General features: G+C 40.8%; 1 protein-coding gene across 2 annotated transcripts in view; it reads right to left on the reverse strand.

Moving 5' to 3' along the window:
- Positions 1 to 22,371, reverse strand: part of zfr (zinc finger RNA binding protein) — a 60,717-nt gene that overhangs the window by 23,859 nt on the left and 14,487 nt on the right. Inside the window, exons 4-16 of one of the 2 annotated variants that reach the window (XM_061986584.1) lie at positions 21,100 to 21,241; positions 19,809 to 20,027; positions 19,402 to 19,640; positions 17,088 to 17,294; positions 12,080 to 12,224; positions 9,956 to 10,134; positions 9,760 to 9,879; positions 8,807 to 8,952; positions 8,325 to 8,478; positions 6,739 to 6,959; positions 4,656 to 4,806; positions 3,014 to 3,155; positions 223 to 320 (exon numbers count right to left, since the gene is read on the reverse strand). In XM_061986584.1, coding sequence (XP_061842568.1) covers positions 223 to 320; positions 3,014 to 3,155; positions 4,656 to 4,806; positions 6,739 to 6,959; positions 8,325 to 8,478; positions 8,807 to 8,952; positions 9,760 to 9,879; positions 9,956 to 10,134; positions 12,080 to 12,224; positions 17,088 to 17,294; positions 19,402 to 19,640; positions 19,809 to 20,027; positions 21,100 to 21,241 — 2,163 coding nt within the window. Of the gene's footprint in view, positions 1 to 222; positions 321 to 3,013; positions 3,156 to 4,655; positions 4,807 to 6,738; positions 6,960 to 8,324; positions 8,479 to 8,806; positions 8,953 to 9,759; positions 9,880 to 9,955; positions 10,135 to 11,905; positions 12,225 to 17,087; positions 17,295 to 19,401; positions 19,641 to 19,808; positions 20,028 to 21,099; positions 21,242 to 22,371 lie in introns of both variants that reach the window. The other variant, XM_061986583.1, reaches the window with a different exon arrangement.

Below are 22,371 nucleotides of genomic sequence, written 5' to 3' on the forward strand. Positions count from 1 at the left end.
TCAATCCCCATTTCATTCACGTGGAATAAAAAAAGACTTAATGTGCAGCCTTATGGAATATAATACAAGGAAATATGATGCCAATTTCCAATATACATTAAGGATTTAGTATTGACTTCAAATAGCGCACATTTTCCTCAGTGTTGTAAGGTTGAAATGTGAGAACAAACAAAGAATGCATCTCATAAGGCTACAATAATAAAGGAAAATGATGTTCCGAACCTGGAACCACTTAGCGTGGCGCAGAGCAGCCAGAGCGTCAAGGCATTTTTGCCTGTCCAAGACGTCCGCTGGGTCTTTCACCGTACCCAAGGTTACATCTAAAAATGGATTTGAAGTGTCAAAATGCTGATGGGGAATGGGTGTTTGACCAGGTCAGCAAGGCTGGCAAAGAACAAACACGTTGCCACACATACCAGTGAGTCTTTACCAAGCAACAACCCCTCACTTAAAAAACAAACAAAAAAAAAACTATTTTGGGCAACATATTCACATTAAAAATCTGACTGCGCAAACCTTAAAGGGAAATTGCACTTTTTTCTGGAATTTTGCCTATCATTCACAATCTTTAAGCAAGACAAGAACACATATTTTTCTTTTTTTATGCATTCTAATTTGTATTATATGGTAAGTATGAGGTGGCTACCAATGCAGCTACATCTCGTGACCTGAATATTAACCATGTGTGAGCGATATTGTTATTATGAGCGCTAACGCAGAGAAACTGCTTTTAGCGGCACCATGATCGCAGAGAACCAATTAACTTATGCAGCTTGACATACAGCAGTCGCATCGCCTCAGAGTTGGTGAAAGTTGATTGTAGGTCATAAATAATGTCTCTCACTTGTTGTTGTCATAAACCGAGAAGTTGGTCAAATTTGACATTCAATTTAGACCCGAAAAACGTTTGTTTCTTTTTTTTCATTAAATGATTAATTATTCATCTTAAAAGGGAAGATAAACATCCCATCAGTCAGCATCCCAGTGAAAACAGTCATTGTACAGTAAATTATTGTTGTATTATGTTCGTAGTTTGTTTAGCACATAACAATACTGCTACTTCCTGGATCTGTTTATCACGCAGCTTCTAAAACTTGAAGCGCATCCTCCTTATATTCAGGCTCAAAAATATAAGTTTCTGCATAATCATTTGTCCCAAAGTAATCTTTTTGGCTCTCATGGAGTCTGCCATGATTAGTAGTGTTGTTGTTGAGGGAAATAACGAACATTGTGATGCCTTGGTGAAATTAATACACCGCCGTATTCTTCAAATGACAAAATCCAGAAAATGTGACATACCTGTTACTACATTACGGTACATATATACTTAAAGCGTGTGTATAACACAGAGGTTTTTAGAGCGCTTTAGGGGCTAAATTGATTGAATCTCATTAGATACAATGTTAGCAGATGTTTTCTAGCGTTTATTTACGAGTCAGAATGCATTAAAAAAAAAGAAAAATGTGTTCTTGTCTAATAAAGATTGTGAATGATAGGCAAAATTCCCCCAAAAGAGTGCAGTTTCCCTTTAATGTCAACGGTCCTAACTTCATTTTGTCCTAATTAAAAAAAAAATGGATTAGTTGGAAAGCAACTCCACACACATTTGAGTCTGATCAAAACCATTCTCTTTTTATCAGGTGATAAATATGTAGTTTTCTGACTAATCCTAATGAGAAGCGGTTTGCCTTCACTCAAACAGAGGCAGATGATGGATCTGGAGGACTGCTTTACAGTGAAGGAAAACGCCAAGACTTCAAGCAGCAACCTGATAAAAAGCGGCATGGTAGTAATGGTAGGTGTGGCAACGTTTTTGGGATGTAGGAAAACCTTGGTCAAAAATCCTTCCAAAGCTGTTGGGCCCTACTAAACAAAAGTAATGAACACATTTGTTTCTTTGACTCAAATAATTAAAAATTGCTCATTATGCTGGACATGTATATATATAAACTATGAAGTACAAAAATGAAGCAGTGCTGAAGGAGACAAAAAAAAACTATCAGCAATCAAAAGGTTAGAATATCACTGCATGCATACCCAGCATAAAACATCAACAAAGTATGTCAAAGTTTGTACTCGGACCATCAATCAAAGCCTCAACAATACTCCCCTAAGGAAAAGGACTATAATCGCATGGCTTCCTTCTATTGTCAATTCAAAAATCACATAGATCCTTATCTTCCCATTGTCAAGGTCACATTTTATGTGTGAATCTGATAGTGTTTGGAGTTGTATCTACTCAGGGGAGCACTTTGGATCAAGAGAGGCAGCATGGTTAACTCTTCACCCGTACACAAAAGTAGGATTTGTTTCCTGCGGGGAAATGTTTTCTCCTTCTTCTTTGCTGTGGCGGGGATTCTGCCGCTGTGAGTCAAATGATGATTTGAACACAGGGTGGGTTGGAAAACAACAACCCCAATATTGTTGTCTAATTTGACCTACAAGTAGATTTCTTTAAAGAAAATCCTAAAGTATTAGCTGAAGAAACTAGCGCTCTTCCAGATAAACTATCAAATCCAGACAGAATCCCTGAAAACACAGGAAACAAAAGAGAATTTCTCCGGGGAATAAGACGACTTGTCACAATGCAAACACTGACCATGCTTTGCTAAAAAGGATAGCGTCTGAGAAGAGTTAAAGAGCGACAAGACTAAAAGAAATACTGCTGGCACATTCTCACGCTACATTCCAATTGATCTCTACAGCAAGAGAAGTTGGAGGGGGAACACAAGTCTGAGGTCTCAATTGGAATTCCACCCTAATTTCAGATTCAAAATTATATTCAGATATATTCTTTTTTTGTGGTTTTACTCTGAATATTTTATACCAACAAAGCATGAAAAAAGGAGCCGCATCGCCCATTTTAGAAGCCAATAGTTTCATATCCGACAGAACAGAACAGGTTATGATGATACTTTAAAGCATTCTTTTTAGCGTGCCAGCAGCACAGAACTCTCGGTGGCATAGGAAAGAGACAAGGACTTGTAACATTTGCTGTAATGGCATTTCCAACCTCCTTCTAGGCCGTTCTCCTCTCTGATGACGGGGGACGTCAAAGTAATGGTCACTTGCATCTTTGGCTCTGTGCAGGACGTAAGAATGATGGCCGCTTCCTGCAGAGATCCTTTAATATCGTATTTTTCAGGCGTCACTACCTGGAGAGGTACAAGTTAATCAGTAAAAGAGTCAAAACTTTGTATTATTACTACATAACACATGAGCTAGGGGTGGGACAATACTTAGTTCATGGGAATTAAGACAATAAAAATAAAAATAAAATAAGCCGATTACTGTAGCAAAGTGCCGTTCAACACGTTTTGCCATCCATGATTGACTTGAGTTACAGCAGTTGTGGATGCTTTTGCTTGGACATGAACACATGTCTGCTGCGTGTCTCACTTGCGTCCAAGCGCCACATTCCCAGAATGTTAGGAAGCCAAAGTAGGTTGGTCTGAGACTTAGATCGGTCAGATCTTCACTTCACTGTAGATGACACTGACCAGTGTCATGTTCATGGCAGGCTTAATGATTCCTGGGTTGTTTGTCAGCATTATCAACAATTCCCTTCCATATCTTCTGTATGAATGTTCTCATCCACCCAGGTCATTGTATTCTCAGGGAATTCAAATCGATTGCAACTGGACTGTTAAGTTCGTCTTAGAAGACGCTTCACCTCTCACTCAAGTAGTCTTCATCAGTTCATACTTATAGACATGGATTTGTGACCATTTTAAGTCTCAGACTAGACCAAAGATCTGAATGAAAACATCCATAGAAATGGAAAGGAAATGTTGATAATGCCAAAGAACAACCCAAGAATCATGAAGCCTGCCATGAACATGAAACTTCTGAAACGCCAGTGTTGTTGCCCACAGTGAAGTAAAGATTTACATCATCATGGAATGAGATGGTGCCAAAATGGAGACACAAGGTGGTGCCTTCTGGATGAAATTTTTATGGTCCAACCAGACAAGATAAAAATGTAGGAACACTGCCTCCAATGTCAACCAAGGTGGTGGTAGTTTTAACGCTCTAGTGGTACTGGTCACTAAGTGGATGGATTTTTGGAGGACGACAACTACCTCCTAATTCTTCAATTTGACCTCACATCAACAGCTAACAGCTAAATGAGCTGGTGGTGAAACATCCAGCAAGATAGATTTTTGCCAGAAACTTGTTGGTGGCACAGAAAAAGTAAAGCCTGATAGAGGTGAAACCTGACATTTAACCAAAGACAAAAACAAGTATGCATGTACATTAATACATATTTGAACCTGTAAGTTTTATTTTGACCTTGCGTACATTAAAGTATGCACTTTGAGTGAGACGGTTATAGTTGTTACTCGTGTTTTTTCCGTCATCCTTTCGAAATCTGAGCAAAAGCTACAATATTTTATATGCAAACAAAAAAAATCCCAATTCGTGAGATTTGTAGCTTTAGTTGACATCAACTAAAGCTACAAATCTCACGTATGTACCGACATATGTCGGTACATACGGGCAATATCTGGAAGTCTTCTGTAAATTCCAGGTCTGCATATAATGTTCTCAATTCCTTTAAATAAAACACGCCAAGTTTCTGTACGATCCAATTTGGAAATATATGATTGCATCAGTTTGAAAATTAACTAAGAAAAAAGAGGAAAATATAGTACTGTTAATTGTTTGGGGAGGAGCTCCACAATACGCGAAAGGAGATTCTTGGTGGGTTTCTCTGAGCAGAGCAGGACCAGGTTGACATTCTTGTCCCCACGAAGAAGCAAGCCTTTTGCAAGGACACCCACCCTCATCACGCCCTTCAGGGACCTACAGAGTTACAGAAGGAAAAAGGAAAAGAGAGTGACGGTAAATATGTTATAGCGCTTTTCTTCTATCACGGTACTCAAAGCGCTTTGACACTATTTCCAGATTCACACTGATAGCAGGCCATGTAAGGCGCTAACCACGATCCATCAGGAGCAAGGGTAAAGTGTCTTGCTCAAGAACACAACAGACGTGACTAGGATGATGGAAGCTAGGATCGAACCTGGAACCCTCAAGTTGCTGGCATGGCCGCTCTAACAACCGAGCCAATATAATTCTATGAATTATGACACCGTGTTAAAACTCAAACATACCAAAAAACAATTTCTAGTGCATTATTGATAAAGAAATTGACTTTTGTACCAGCAAAGACAATTGTAAAAAGCACTCATCCCTACTACTAAAACAAAATATGTTTAAACAGGTTTATGTTAAGGTATAATCAGACATTCAGAAGTTCTACCATTTGGAGAACCTTGGTCACACACAAAGTCTTCACTTAATTGTGGCTTGTTGATAGTAAAATAGACAGAAAAAAAAGGTTTGTTAATGAACCAATGTTTAGGACAGTTATGCACACACCTGTGCTTGTGATTTCAAATGAAGCTCTATTTCTATGACACATGGCTTCATCAAAACATAAATGTGCTATTTTTGGCCTATGCTAAGTACTTAAAGGGGAACTGCACTTTTATTTGGATGTTGCCTATTGTTCACAATCATTATGAGAGACAAGAACACACATTTTTTTTTTTTGGGGTGGAGGGGGGGGGGGGGGGGTGAAGATGATAAACACTTGAAAGATGTGACTAATTGTCGTAGCCTTCAAAACCCTCCATCAATGTGTTGTATACACACTCCAAGTATATATATATATATATATATATATATATATATATATATATATATATATATAAAATGTAGCGGCAGACACCTTCATAACAATATGTAATATGTACAATATAGACACTGCAAGTATATATATATAATGTAGTAACAGACACCTTCATAACAATATGTCATATGTTTTATATGCACACTGCAAGTATATATATAATGTAGTAACAGACACCTTCATAACAATATGTAATATGTACAACATACACACTGCAAGTATATACGTATATGATGTAGTAACACCTTCATAACAATATGTAATGTGTTTTATGTACACACTGCAATTATATATATAATGTAGTAACAGACACCTTCCTAACAATATGTAATATGTACAATATTTACCGTATTTTTGATCATTTTAATCATGGACTTCTTCTGCGCATTGTTTTCCGTTTCCATAGCAACACACGTCTGACAATGTGTTCCTATTTTTGGATACAAAACCCTTGTGTGTGTTCTAATCATGGCAGACTTGGTAAACAAAAAAGACAACTATTTTTGGGCAATTTAGGATTCACAACCTTATCTTCTTCAATCTGATTTTATGGAGAATTAACTACTGCTTCTAGAAAGGGGGAACGAAGGAAGAGTGAGACGATGGAGCAGACTGAAGCCAATAGAGTGAGGTGAAAGTGAATCGAAGCTGCAAAATGTGGAATTTGAAGCCAAGCTATTTCGACAAATGGTGTGCTTACCCACAATTAACCGGTAAAAACATCCCTGGCCAGCTAGACCAAACAGTCCATCGAGTGAGTCACTATAATATTGATCATGATACATGCAGCATGTCATGCATGTCATCACAACTACAGTACATACACTGTCTGGCTAGCTGTGTACAAACAAAACATGAAATAATACTTTACAGATACTGTAATATTTTCATGTTTTTCACTCAGTACAAATTGGTGTTTAATCACATTGAGTTGTGCATTGCAAATTTAAACTTGTTTCGTCTTGTTTTTGTCTTGTCCCTCACAATGATTGTGAACGATAGGCAAAATTCCTCAAAAAGTGCAGTGAAAGCGGTCATACCTATCATTGATATCACATTTTTCCTTAGATGCTTCTTTCTCGTCTTTGTCTTCTTCCTTGACCATGTTCTCATCTGTTATTATGTCTGACACCAGCTTGAGGGCACGCTCTGTGATCGAGACAATTTTCTGAATAGACTGCAGCTCTTCTTCTGAGGGGTAGATGGAGGCATGCTTGGTCATGACATAGCGGTCATCCGAGGAGTCAGGACGACGTGGAGGCTGCAGGGCACAAATATTAAATTTAAAAAAAAAAAAAATTGATTGGATTTATCATAACAATAAAACAAATACAAAATTTAAAAAATGAATAGAACATTATGTGCTGATTTTTTATTTTATTATAAAAACGAATCAGGATTAACGGCTACAATGAGCATGTTTTGTAGTACACAGCTTTTCGAAGCGGGATTTAAAGCATGAACCTGCAGGATACTGATAAAGCATGTTAAAATGTCACGTGCCCCCTTTTAAAGATAACACAATGATAATGCGGACTCTTTTACCTCCAACAGTCAGAAAGTGTCTTTCGACTGTTGGCCATTCGCCGTGCGCCTCCCTCCCGTTAGCAAGGGGTCATTTCAGCTCGTTTAGCTACATGGGTTTGGGAGTAGAGCAAGGCGATGCTACATGCTAATAACACAGAGCTAGTAGTTGTCTCTAGCAGAAGCTCTCAGATCTAACATAATTTTCCATGTCAATTTAGTGTCGTTGGTCTTTTTATAATGTGTATAAATTACATCTGGTTTGGTTCTATACAAGACAGAGATGTTTTTACGATGAGTTTAAGGACTGCTAAGCATAGGAGGACACCAAACCCACCAGAAATAATAATAATTAAGTAGAAACCAATGTTTAAACCAATAAAAGCTTAGCCATTCAAAACAGATAAAATACTAAGACTAATCCTATCAGCATTACATAAAAAACATGAAAAATAGTGTTTTTTTAACGGTATGTCTAAATAGATTTTTTTTTTTTTTTTAAATACATTTTGTCAACATTTTCAGTGTGTGCATAGGTACTGTCAAGCACATTCAATACTGATGAAAACGGTGATAATTTTGGTCACAAAAACTGATGAATTGTTCATATCAGTACGTCCCTTGTATGGAGATACAGTTCGCTACAAGCCCCAGCTGAAAAACCAAAAATAAATACAGTGTCAGCCAGTGGGGGTCAGCTTTCGCAATCGGCTTTGGCCAATCAAATGCTTTTTCAAGGAAATCGCCCAATACTAATCGATCGACACATCCTCAGTCTAACATGCACACGCACATGTTTGGAGCAAATGATTTTGACGGCATATATTCACATGAAAGGAATGTGCCAAACACACAAAAATACATAATGAACTGAGTGTGTGTGGAGTGGGCATAAGAATGAGCAGAATGACCAATCATAAGTGAAAAATGAGGACGTGTAATTTATCTGATACACTAATTAGCAGAAAGAAAATGATACCGAGATGATACAATATCACATTTTATGCCACAATTGGCCGATTTTTTCAGACAACCCTTACTATAACCCAACGTCTGTTTAAACCAGCAATACCAACCACTTCAATACAATACAAGGCCTTACCCCATGACCCTGAGGCTGTAATCCTGGAATGCCAGGGCGAACTCCGAGTAGACCTGGAGGACCAGGTTGGTACCCTCCATCTGGTCCACGACGTCGCTCATCCCAATGATGTTCTTCCTCCATACGTCTCCAGTACATGTCCTCCTCATATCGTCTGAAAATATGTGGCAGCTGAACCTAACTTGCTGCAGTTGTACTGACAATACTATCAGTGTTCCCACTATCAGTCACAATGTTGTCAAATGTGTAATGTACACATTTTAATTTGTTGGTGCCCACCAATACCTAAAGTCTGCAGAATGTGCATGCCAAAATAATAAGGTACCGGTAAATTAGCTTTGTACTTTTATCAAATACATGATTTTGCTGTCTTCCACCACAGTATGACTGGGGTGTTTTTTCCTTTAAACCAAGGAGAACTACTTCTTGTATCCTGTATACTAAATCTTCTTGCCATTGACAAGTCATCACAACAACCATACCGCATTCCCATTCTCCAGCGTTCCTCTTCCTCTCGTCTTCTCCAGTACTCCTCTTTTTGCATCTGTTTCCTCATCTTCTCTTCTTGAATCTTCCGTGCTCGGATGCTTGGCTTCACTTCTACCTGCAGGTCTGGGTTCACCTTTTTCTACATTTTTAAACCAAGAAAAAAAGCAAATGAAACGTTCAGAGTTGTAGTGGGTTTGAATCTGGCATGGAAGTGTCAACTGATTTCATAACTTGTCAGCAGAGGACAGAATTTTAGACATTTTAAGGCCCTAAATTCAAATTGTTGAATTTAAGACCCCGCAGATACCCTGTATTAGAGAACAGACATTTCCATGCCCCCCCCTGAAGTGAATGTTTATATTTTTATCTGCATGTTCCAAGATATGTGTTTACTAACACTAAAGATGCTATTACACACCCCCCCCCCCCCCATTAGTTAAGAAACACTGCATTAAACAGGTTGTTTGGAACTTGCTTGCGGTTACATTTTTGTAGGGGACATTATCCCCCCCACCTCCCACCCATCTATCTGTATGTCAGGATATACGGTATTACCTCTCACTCCACCCCCACATGTCACAGCGCCAGCCCTAGGGGGGAGGGTCCTATATGAGAAACACGGTCTTAACCCCTCCTTAAAACATTTACGTTAGATTGTATTAAATGCACATTCTTAGACTAGATAGTAGAGTATAGATAGAAAGAAGATCCCTGTGTATTAAAGTTGGGGGGAATATGTTCACTAGTTAGAAGATTGGGCCTCAACCATTTCTTAATAGCATATTTCAAAATGAATAGAACTTAGGAATGGCATACAAATTAAACCAGGGTTTACTTGACACACCAAGCCCACATGGCAAACATATTTTAAACTAATACCCAAGTCTAAAAAATTTAAAATTTTGGATTGGGCCCCTTTAGGAAATTCCAATGTAAAACAACAAACCTTGTATTGCAGGCGATGTCTACGTCCCTTGAGGTGCATTTCCTTTGCATTGGGGTCATTGAAACTACATTCACAGAGCTTGCAATGGAAACGGATGACTTTGCCTTCATCGTTTCGGACCTAGAAATTAGTTGCACGTCTTGAAATAGCCGCTGTCATTCAGTCTCAACTAAAAATAGTTCATTCCGAGACTGACCTCCTCAACATAGTCATGGCCAACAGGCTGGACGTCACTCTGCAGTGCAGCCAGTGCGGATGTTGTCAGAGAATCTGAAACTTCTGTTTTTGAATCTGAAGCACCGGAGGTCAGCGTAATCTTGGTCAGCTCAGCTTTTCCCTCTTCAGGCTTTGATGTAATATGCAGTTTATTTCCACCTGCATGCAAAAGATGTCAATGTTATTTTAAGGCACCGTATACAATATCACAATTAGTCACAAATAGCGTCACGATACATAAATACAATGCATAACCACAACCTCTACACTGGAGGTGTCCAAAGTGCTGCCCTCGGGTAGATTTCAGCCTGCAGCCCACTTTTTGTTGGCCCGCGACAGATAGTATATATAAAATAAATTCATTATCGAGAGGTTAGTAGTGCTGTCAAACAATTATTTTTTCATCAGACTAATTACACTTTTCAATTTGGATTAATAATGATTAATCCCAAATGTTCACGAGTGAGGGAAGAGTGGATCGTGAGATCGACAGGCGGATCGGTGCGGCGTCTTCAGTAATGCGGACGCTGTATCGATCCGTTGTGGTGAAGAAGGAGCTGAGCCGGAAGGCAAAGCTCTCAATTTACCGGTCGATCTACGTTCCCATCCTCACCTATGGTCATGAGCTTTGGGTTATGACCGAAAGGACAAGATCACGGGTACAAGCGGCCGAAATGAGTTTCCTCCGCCGGGTGGCGGGGCTCTCCCTTAGAGATAGGGTGAGAAGCTCTGTCATCCGGGGGGAGCTCAAAGTAAAGCCGCTGCTCCTCCGCATCGAGAGGAGCCAGATGAGGTGGTTCGGGCATCTGGTCAGGATGCCACCCGAGCGCCTCCCTAAGGAGGTGTTTAGGGCATGTCCGACCGGTAGGAGGCCACGAGGAAGACCCAGGACACGTTGGGAAGACTATGTCTCCCGGCTGGCCTGGGAACGCCTCGGGATCCCCCGGGAGGAGCTGGACGAAGTGGCTGGGGAGAGGGAAGTCTGGGCTTCCCTGCTTAGGCTGCTGCCCCCGCGACCCGACCTCGGATAAGCGGAAGAAGATGGATGGATGGATGGATAATCCCAAATATTAATTAGTAGTCTATTACCCGCTTGTATAATTTCAATTAACTTCGAAATTTCCATTTGAAAAACATTTTAAATGTGTGGTCACAATTTCAATTTTATTGTTAGAATAGATTCGAAGGTAAAGGAGCAAATTAAATTGCGTGATTAATATGTGTATACACGTGATTAATTCACTATTTTTGTGATAAATTTCACAGCTCATTATTTTTGACAGCCTTAATCATTAGCTTTTACAGTTATTTCCTTGGTCACCTGTAACACAAAGCTGACGTGGATGTTTTGTCCAGCTAGCTTAGCATATATTGGCGTACATTGGTATGCTTTTAGCATCTTTAACATACAAAATGGATCAAAATGGCCCCCAAAACCTTCAATTTTACTGAATGTGGCCCTCGCTGTAAAAAGTTGGAAACCCCTGACCAACACTGCAATCATTTTTACTAGATTGTCTTAATTTTGAATTAATTAAAAGTATTCATTGAATTCATTTTTGTCAAGCCCCTTGATCTCACCGGTTAATCGGGAAAGGCTCCAGCTCACTTGTGACCCTCATGAGGATGGGCAGTACATAAAACTGGTGGATATATGTTGAATTTGCTTTACACAACAGTTCTTTTGGGACAATTTTTCATGTCATGTGCATTGGACGATAAATGGCTGGGGTAATGGTGTCTCTTTGCAAAACTAAGATTACCTCTCATGTATTTGGAAAAAGGCAGCAAATTCTTTTAAAAATTGGAAGACCAAGGATTACCATATAAGGCATTTCCTCTGCTTGTATTTCAAACTAATTGGAAGATACTGTTATTTGTTTTAGACCTACCTCAAAAAAGCAGAGAGGCTTTTAGTTATAGTACTAACCAACAAAATTGATCTTGGGTGTGTTGATTTTCTTCCCAGGTGTGGTAGAGTTGGCAGTGGACAAATTGCTGACTAACGGGTTCTTGACACCCATTGCACCATTGCTGACTAGGCTGACAGGTTTTTTTAGGTAGGGGGTGCTGGATGTAGCAGGGGACGAGGAGGAAGCCACACCCAGAGAGCTGCTGCCTGAGGAGTTGTTCAAGGTAGATGTGATGCTTTTGTTGGGGACAGCCGTGCCGGAGGATGAACTCTGGGTCACCATGCTGGGTTCAGTCGAGGGAATGGGCTTGCCAAGTTTGGTATGAAGCTTCACCACCTGCAGAAATATATGTTCAAAAACCCTCATTAAAGTACAGCAACAAGATCAATCAATAGATCAACATCTTTCAGTTGAATACAGCCAACACCAGTGTTGGGTTAGTTACTGAAAACCAGTAACTAGTTACAGTTATTAGTTACTTTATTTCAAAAGTAACTCAGTTACTAACTCAGTTACTTACATCAAAAAGTAATGCGTTACTGTGAAAAGTAACTATTTAGTTACTTTTTTTTCCCCCCTCTTTTTTTTTTAAAAGCTCCCATTAATGTCCTTTTAGCCTTAATTTCAGTACTGTTATTGCACTGGAGAATAATACAATCTGTTGATCAACTTGACATGCATTTGCATCACTGAACTCTGCTAAGCAATGTGGTCTACATATAACACACAAAGACAAAGATATGTTTCAAAGGGCCAATTTATTTCAGGCTAGAACAAATTGACAAAACTATTTTAAATAGCTGCAACATAACATACATAAGTAACAAACAGCATAATAACATAACAACATAGCTGTAAACCTGGCTTCACGTAAGGAAGGCACACGTGACATACACAAAGCGTAACCCATCTACTGCCCTTGTTTTGGGCAGTAGATGGGATCTTTGATCCAAGACAACTTAGATTTAACTAAAATGTTCTTTTCTTTGTGCTCGACAAAAGAAGTGAGAATATTTCCATGTTAAGACACTCGCCTGTGCTCCGTTGTTAGTAAACACAGACACGCCCCTGCCTCCCCTCCCCTCCCCACACCCACACCCAGACACACACACAGAGCGCGCTTCCGGCTCATTCAGAAGGACGACACTGCAGCGCTCCAATAAAACACACTCAGATCTTCTGTTTCTAGCCGATACTACATAAAAAATAACGTAAAATAACGCAGTAACGCATCATGTAGTAACGGTAACTGAGTTACTGAATATAAAAAATAACGCGTTAGATTACTAGTTACCGCCGAAACTAACGGCGTTACAGTAACGTGTTACTTTGTAGCGCATTAGTCCCAACACACATGAAATTTAAGAAGAGACAAACGAAGGAGACCTTTGCCTACTTCAAGACGTTAAATAGTAAATGTTCAGCTTTGACAAGTATCAATATAAGACTATAGTTATGTTTGTGGGTTTTGGATTGCAATGCATCAGTCAGACATATTTAAAGTCCTGTTCACACTGCAGGTCAATTCCAGTTTTTTTGCCCCTATGCGACCTGTATCGGATTTTTTCATGTCAATGTGGCCTCTTTCAGATGTGGAAATAAATCGGATATATATGCGATGCGTACACTCCGTTCGCATTCATCCATCCATCTTCCTCCGCTTATCCGAGGTCGGGTCGCGGGGGCAGCAGCCTAAGCAGGGCAGCCCAGACTTCCCTCTCCCCAGCCACTTCGTCCAGCTCTTACCGGGGGATCTCGAGGCGTTCCCAGGCCAGCCGGGAGACATAGTCTTCCCAACGTGTCCTGGGTCTTCCCCGCGGCCTCCTACCGGTCGGACGTGCCCTAAACTCCTCCCGAGGGAGGCGATCGGGTGGCATCCTGACCAGATGCCCGAACCACCTCATCTGGCTCCTCTCGATGTGGAGGAGCAGCGGCTTTACCTTGAGCTCCCCCTGGATGACAGAGCTTCTCACCCTATCTCTAAGGGAGAGCCCCGCCACCCGGCGGAGGAAACTTATTTCGGCCGCTTGTACCCGTGATCTTGTCCTTTCGGTCATAACCCAGAGCTCATGACCATAGGTGAGGATGGGAACGTAGATCGACCGGTAAATTGAGAGCTTTGCCTTCCGGCTCAGCTCCTTCTTCACCACAACGGATGGATACAGCGTCCGCATTACTGAAGATGCCGCACCGATCCGCCTGTCGATCTCACGTTCGCATTCATCCTACCACAATGTCAATGAAAAGTGATAAGCGGCATAATTATTTCGCCAAAATAGACAGTTATAAAATAAATAGTTGACAATGGAGCAGCAAACAGGTGAAAATAAAATGTTTTAGGAACTCACGTGAAACTCCCACCATTCCTGTCTGCCCACAGACACGCTCTTCAAGCAGACAAAGCCAATTATCCCGTAAAACTCGACCAGCCAAAATACTTCCTTCTTAATTTTCTACGTGCAATAATTTGGTTTAAAATGTTGACTTTGATTGCAAAAAATCCTTAACCTGACTCTCGCCAGATCCTGGTCGTTCGCTGAGCTCCACACATTGATCTGGGACTTCAATAGGAGACGTATTTCAGAAGGCGTGGCCTTGTAAAAACAATCATTGTATGTGATTGGATAAACCACTTGTCCGTTATCTTGAATGACGTGCTACTTCAACCACTCACATGGAAATCAACCCGAGCTGCTGATGAGAGGGATGCTGGGAAATCTAAACCCGAACGGAAGGAGAGCCAAAACATCCTTGCCACAATAAATGCCTTCAAAACCGTTTTCTGCTCATCTTTTAAATAGTTAAAGGGGAACATTATCACAATTTCAGAAGGGTTAAAACCATTAAAAATCAGTTCCCAGTGGCTTATTTTATTTTTCAAAGTTTTTTTCAAAATTTTACCCATCATGCAATATCCCTAAAAAAAGCTTCAAAGTGCCTGATTTTAACCATTGTTATATACACCCGTCCATTTTCCTGTGACGTCACACAGTGATGCCAATACAAACAAACATGGCGCATAGAACAGCAAGGTATAGCGACATTAGCTCGGATTCAGACTCGTATTTCAGCGGCTTAAGCGATTCAACAGATTACGCATGTATTGAAACGGATGGTTGTAGTGTGGAGGCAGGTAGCGAAAACGAAATTGAAGAAGAAACTGAAGCTATTGAGCCATATCGGTTTGAACTGTATGCAAGCGAAACCGACGAAAACGACACGACAGCCAGTGACACGGGAGAAAGCGAGGACGAATTTGGCGATCGCCTTCTAACCAACGATTGGTATGTGTTTGTTTGGCATTAAAGGAAACTAACAACTATGAACTAGGTTTACAGCATATGAAATACATTTGGCAACAACATGCACTTTGAAAGTGCAGACAGACCAGTTTTCATCAATTAATATATTCTGTAGACATACCCTCATCCGCTCTCTTTTCCTGAAAGCTGATCTGTCCAGTCCAGTTGGAAATGCATCTGCTTTGAGTGTCGCAGGATATCCACACATTCTTGCCATCTCTGTCGTAGCATAGCTTTCGTCGGTAAAGTGTGCGGAACAAACGTCCAATTTCTTGCCACTTTCGCATCTTTGGGCCACTGGTGCAACTTGAATCCGTCCCTGTTCGTGTTGTTACACCCTCCGACAACACACCGACGAGGCATGATGTCTCCAAGGTACGGAAAACAGTCGAAAAAACGGAAAATAACAGAGCTGATTTGACTCGGTGTTTGTAATGTGTTTGAGAAAATGGCGAATTGCTTCCCGATGTGACGTCACGTTGTGACGTCATCGCTCCGAGACCGATGTGACGTCACGTTGTGACGTCATCGCTCCGAGACCGAATAATAGAAAGGATTTAATTCGCCAAAATTCACCCATTAAGAGTTCGGAAATCGGTTAAAAAAATATATGGTCTTTTTTCTGCAACATCAAGGTATATATTGACGCTTACATAGGTCTGGTGATAATGTTCCCCTTTAATATTCAATCGATTTGCTTTAGCAGAATCAATGTCAGCACACAACACCTCGCTCCGTGCCGCCATTGTTGTTTGAATCAAACAGTCCCTTCGGCGCTACGTCAAATCGATGAAATCCTGCCCGGCGATCCTGATCGGTTCATTATTTTTTGCTATCTGGAAGGAGTTTGCAATGCCTTCGAGCCCAGACCCTTGTGTTGAGATCAGCGAACTACAAGGGTCTGGCAAGAGTCACGTTAAAAAATTCTTGAAATTTCCACAAATGTGCCAGTACTGAGACCAAGCTATTTTAACTTCCATAAACACTGCAGCACGTGATACGTCAAGTCTGCATGCGAATCAGATGGCATTCACATTAGAAATCGCATTTTTATGGTAATGTGAACGGCCACCAAAAAATAGGATTTGACAAAAAAATCTGAATTAGACATCCGAGCCTGGAGTGTGAACATAGCCTAATACTTGGTGCCTCTAATTAAATATATGAGAGGGGTAAAACCTTCAGGAAAAAAGCAGTCTTCATCACTGCCAAAGACTACAACAATGCTCTGGCATCTTTACTCAAACACAATCTCCCCTCAACTGAACTCTAGTTTCACTTTTCATCCAAAAAGCTTCTTCAGTTCTACATTATAGGTGTCAACTTTCCTGACATCCATGCTCCAAAGAGTAAATGGTAAAATGGTAAATGGGTTATACTTGTATAGCGCCTTTCTACCTCCAAAGTACTCGCTTTGACACTATTTCCACATTTACCCATTCACACACACATTCACACACTGATGGCGGGAGCTGCTATGCAAGGCCCTAACCACGACCCATCAGGAGCAAGGGTGAAGTGTCTTGTTCAAGGACACAACGGACGTGACGAGGTTGGTAGAAGGTGGGGATTGAACCAGGAACCCTCAGGTTGCTGGCACGGCCACTCTCCCAACAGCGCCACGCCGTCCCGAGTAGCCATTAACAAGTTGTTTTGTTGCCGACCAGGCAGACGATCGTTCACCAGTCACACCTGGCCAAAGCACCAAAAACAACCCTATAGTGACCACCTCCAGGGGAAACACCTTCTAGAGGTATTAACAAGCAAACTCCAAACTTAAAATTTACAACTGATGAATTACTTTGAAAAAAAGGTGAAATGTCCTTTCAGAAGTAATAATAATAATAATAAAGTATGTGCGGGTTAATCTCATGCGATGATCTATGCATAACCATACCTTCTGATGTTTGGCTCCACGGATATGGGCAGCATATGCATCTGCGCCAGTGCATGAAACATCACAAAGCTCACAGCGAAGTTGATTTTGAGAACTTCGAGCCAATGACCCAGCACCACTACCACTGCTGCTGTTACTGTTCTGCGAAACCTTCAGAGCCGCTTCTTTCTTCTTGTGCTTCTGGCCTTCCAAGTGCTCCTTGTATGTCTAGAGCACAAATTGATAAACACATTCACCATTAGTATTATTTGACGCTCCTGACTTAGTGTCACTGCTAAAAAAAAAAAAGGTAGCTGAAATGTATGAATGGGTACCGAATCTGGCGTTTTTGGCACTGACCGAATCCCACTAGTCCTAGCAGACACCAATTCAAGAAAAATCCAACAGTGGCACGTTACGGTACTTGGGTTGCGGCTGGTTGTCGATTTAGCCGGCTCTTCACACTTGGTGATCACTCCAGCAGCCCTGAGAGCGGACTGTGCCAAACTACTTCTATGTAATGTTGCAATTTTCAATGCCAACAAACTAAGTGACTCAAAAACGCTCCAACATAAGTAAGGCTCCACTTTTCCAAAAATGCGCTGGCTTAATGCTAATGTACATTGGCTTTGCTATTGACACGCTACAGATTAGCATTAGCGATTTTACATGGTGGTTTCAACGCCTCCAAATTTGTTAATAAAAACTACAATTAGGATGCACATTACAAACCGCTGGTGCGTAATAAGCACAATACTTAATATCAACAATTTTGAGGGCGCAACAAAAACACACCATAACCTAACACTCCTGCCATTTTATGTCTTAGACTTGCAACTGTAATTGCAACTTAATGTCATTCTTGCAAATGAGATTTAGAAATGTTATAATAAAACAAAATATACCAAATGGACAGCAACTCATTTTTAAATGTTGCAATAAAAAATATGATTTCATCATCAAAAACAATGTTTATTGGCACACACAAAAGTACAGAACATTGTTCCCGGTATAAATTCCCAGGTACCGGGGAATTGGTACAGTATCGGTATTACACCATATTTCCAAAAGTATTTGGCCACCCATCGAAATGATGAGAATCAGGTGTCCTAATCACTTGGCCCAGCCATAGGTGTATAAAATCAAGCACTTAGGCATAGAGACACAAACATTTGTGAAAGAATGGGCCTCTCTCAGGAGCTCACTGATTTTTCAGTCATAGGATGCCACCTGTGCAACAAATCCAGTCGTGAAATTTCCTCGCTCCTAAATATTCCAAAGTCAACTGTCTGCTTTATTATAAGAAAATGGAAAAGTTTGGGAACAACTCAGCCACCAAGTGGTAGGCCATGTAAACTGACAGAGAGGGGTCAGCGGATGCTGAAGCGCACAGTGCAAAGAGGTCGCCAACTTTCTGCACAGTCAGTTGCTACAGAGCTCCAAACTTCATGTGACCTTCCAATTAGCCCACGTACAGTACGCAGAGAGCTTCATGGAATGGGTTTCCATGGCCAAGCAGCCATACATCACCAAGTCCAATGCAAAGCGTCGGATGCAGTGGTGTAAAGAACGTCGCCACTGGACTCTAGAGCAGTGGAGACACCTTCTCTGGAGTGATGAATCCAACTTTTCCATCTAGCAATCTGATGGACGAGTCTGGATTTGGAGGTTGCCAGGAGAACGGTACATTTCGGACTGCATTGTGCAGAGTGTGAAATTTGGTGGAGGAGGAATTATGGTGTGGGCTTGTTTTTCAGAAATTGGGCTTGGCCCTTTTGAACTTTGAATGCTCCAGGATACCAAAATATTTTGGACAATTCCATGCTCCCAACCTTGTGGGAACAGTTTGGAGCAGGCCCCTTCCTCTTCCAACATGACTGTGCAGCAGTGTACAAAGCAAGGTCCATAAAGACATGGATGACAGAGTCTGGTGTGGATGAACTTGACTGGCCTACACAGAGTCCTGACCTGAACCCGATACAACACCTTTGGGGTGAATTAGAACGGAGACTGAGAGCCAGACCTTCTTGGAAGAATGGTCGAAAATTCCTATAAACAAACCCCGCAACGTTGCGGACAGCCTTCCCAGAAGAGTTGAAGCTGTAATAGCTGCAAAAGGTGGACCGACATCATATTGAACCCTATGGGTTAGGAATGGGATGGCACTTCAAGTTCATATGTGAGTCAAGGCAGGTGGCCAAACACTTTTGGCAATATAGTGTATGTGAACAGTACCCATCCCTACTGAAATGTGAGGTGAGAAATGTATTCACTTTTGTGGTATACTGTTACCAAATGCATGTTGAATAATTAGACAGTATACAATTAAACTCACCTGAGGCCCCGCACAGCTGATCTTACAGACATCACAATAGTGGATCTGGGGAGGTTTTGGTGGCTGCTTGGGTCGGAGCTGCTTATTCTGAAAGGGAGGTTTCTTAGTGAAAGTGTTCCCCGTCCATGCTGCAGTAGCAGCCGCAGCAGCCACTGCGTGCTTCTGGTGCTGCTGCTGTTGCTGGTAGTAACTTGAGGCTGCTGAATATACTGCGGCTTCATATCCTGAATAAGAGGTTCCTGGAAAAATATGATTTTACAATTGTAATTAGTCATTTGGGACAGAACTTTGCCAACATTGTACAAGGAATGGTGCATTGTCTTTCGGTCCTCTGGCAGAAAAACCAAAAGACAAAGAAAACCTCAAAACAAACACAATAAAAGTATCAATTTGGAGTATGAACCTACCAGAGTAGGTAACAGCATTTGTGCTGTAAGTTGGACTCTGCGAATATGTGGGGACCACAGACGCTGCAGCAGCCACAGGCTGGACAGTCGAGGTCACAGGATAAATGGAGAATGACGATGTAGCAGGACTGGGAGCAGCTGGCTTTATCACGGTCACCTGGCGGGTCTGCTGAGTCTGGGTATACGATGTTACCCCCTGACTATATCCTGTTTTGGGGGCTGAAAAACAAATTGTGGACAATGGAGGATATACATACTTCATATTTGAGAAGTCCAAATAGTAGAAGACCGATTGTATACTAATTTATGCTTTCCTCTAATTCAGTGTCAAAACTATACATGGAGGGTAGAATAAACTCACTACTATTTGGTCGAAAAGCTTAACACCTCAAAATGTCTAATTTGATTTATTTTGTGTTAGATCACAACATAAGTCATGTTAGGTGTTTAAAATTAGAACAGGTAATCTTTTAGTGAATAAAAAGCCTTTACAATTCTCTGCACAGGGCAGCAACAGCATTAATTAACAGAGACTTCATTATTGCGAGCAAAAATTGACTAGCAGGGGAGGGAATGTGGCAAAGGTTTTGACTTTGTGGAATGGAGTGTGAGTGTTTCCGCCACTCTAAAACTGTAAACCCAGGACCATTCTGCTTAATAGCTCAATTTTGGTCTTCTCTGGACTTAACATACTTTTATCCAGAAAACATTTGGTGATGATTTCCAAACAGAGCCTTATTTTCTTTGGGAAAATAACCCTGGAAGGGTTGCAGTTAATGGTGGTTCCAGGGTTGTTCCTGAACAGCTAACTAATTTCCTTTCATCTGGAAAGTGACAGTCAAATCTTCAACCAGACATTGACTTAGTGCTGACACATCCAAACAACTTTGGCTCCAAAATACATTTTTAACTTGTGTAAAGTTCAATTCTCATTCTTTTGGCTACGTGCACGGCCATCTTTTAGCAACGCATAGATGCACGGTATGTGACGTCGACGTGTTAATGTCACTGATGACATCGACCAAGTCGACAAATTGTCACAGCCCTAATCCTTGTCAAGTTGACATTCTACAACCTTCAGCACCATTTTTACAGTAAGTCATTGAGATGAATGTATGTAAACATTCATGCCTTTATGTACCGGTATACATTCATCCCTGTGTGTGTAGACTACAGAACATTTTAAATAAAGTCCTTTATTTACAAAAAACAATAACTGTATAATCAATACAGCAGAGAAAAGCAACGGTTCAGAACAAATTAAAGATGATTGTGATGACTTGTACAGTACCTGTTTGATAGTAGGACTCGGCTACCGTGGGTTGGGGCTGAGCAGCAGCAGCCACAGCTGCGTTTGCAGTTGGCTGCTGGTAGTACTGCTTGCTGTCATACGCTACTGCAGTAGCTGAGGAGCGCACATAGGAGTAGGAATCCTGAAAACAAAACTATATCGGTCAGAATCCTACTGCTTAATTTCCCTTATCGATACACAGGACACAAATGAATGGAGGTGTTAAAATACATATAATTTTAGATGCACGTGACGAATAATATAGATTAACAAACCTCTAAAAATACATGATTTACCATGATAAGATAAAGCCTTGAAACACAACCGCAGCTGCCTAGACAGTTTTAAGGACATATAACAGACTGTTAGCCAACATGGCGGCATCTGAGAAGTTGGCTGGAATGATTTTAAAAGGCACAGACTTTTAAACCCACAGAACACATTTTAGTTTCAATAATCATAATGGAAAGGATTTTGTATGAACAACTATTTTATTATTTCTAATTAAGTTAAAGTTAAAGTACCAATGATTGTCACACACACACACTAGGTGTGGTGAAATTTGTTCTCTGCATTTGACCCATCCCCTTGTTCCCCCACTGGGAGGTGAGGGGAGCAGTGGGCAGCAGTACTGCCATGCCCGGGAATCATTTTTGGTGATTTAACCCACAATTCCAACCCTTGATGGGAGGTAATGGGTCCCATTTTTATAGTCTTTGGTATGACTCGACCGGGGTTTGAACTCACAACCTACCGATCTTACGGCGGACACTCTAACCACTAGGCCACTGAGTAGGTAATTACAATCATGATTGTAAAATTGGTTTGATAATTTAATTGTAGCACCATAAATTATAATTGAATAGTGAGGTTCTTAAGATGGCAGACACCTATAGTAATTATTGCATTCTTACCAGAGTGTAAAGCTGGCCAGTTACATTTTTTCCTCCCAACACCAAGTTTTTTTTTTTTAATGATTATTTAATATTGAGAATCAAATATTCAGTAAGTGTTTCAGCACATTTACATGCAACACTCTGCCATAAGACACTAGAATACACAAGTTTTATGTTTATTTTTATAATCTACAATGGATAAGTGGCAGATATCATTTGAACTGAATTTAATCATTAGTTAATTGTATGACAAATCCATGTTGAGGTTGAAATGTAACATGAGAATTAGCCAAATATGGTTTATGTGGTTTCGCATACCCATAGTTGACAAAATGTATCACATGCTAAACTAACCCTTTTTTCAGTGAGACAATCA

This window comes from Nerophis lumbriciformis, linkage group LG12 (genome assembly GCF_033978685.3).
Source record: "Nerophis lumbriciformis linkage group LG12, RoL_Nlum_v2.1, whole genome shotgun sequence".
NCBI classification, from domain to species: Eukaryota; Metazoa; Chordata; class Actinopteri; order Syngnathiformes; family Syngnathidae; genus Nerophis; species Nerophis lumbriciformis.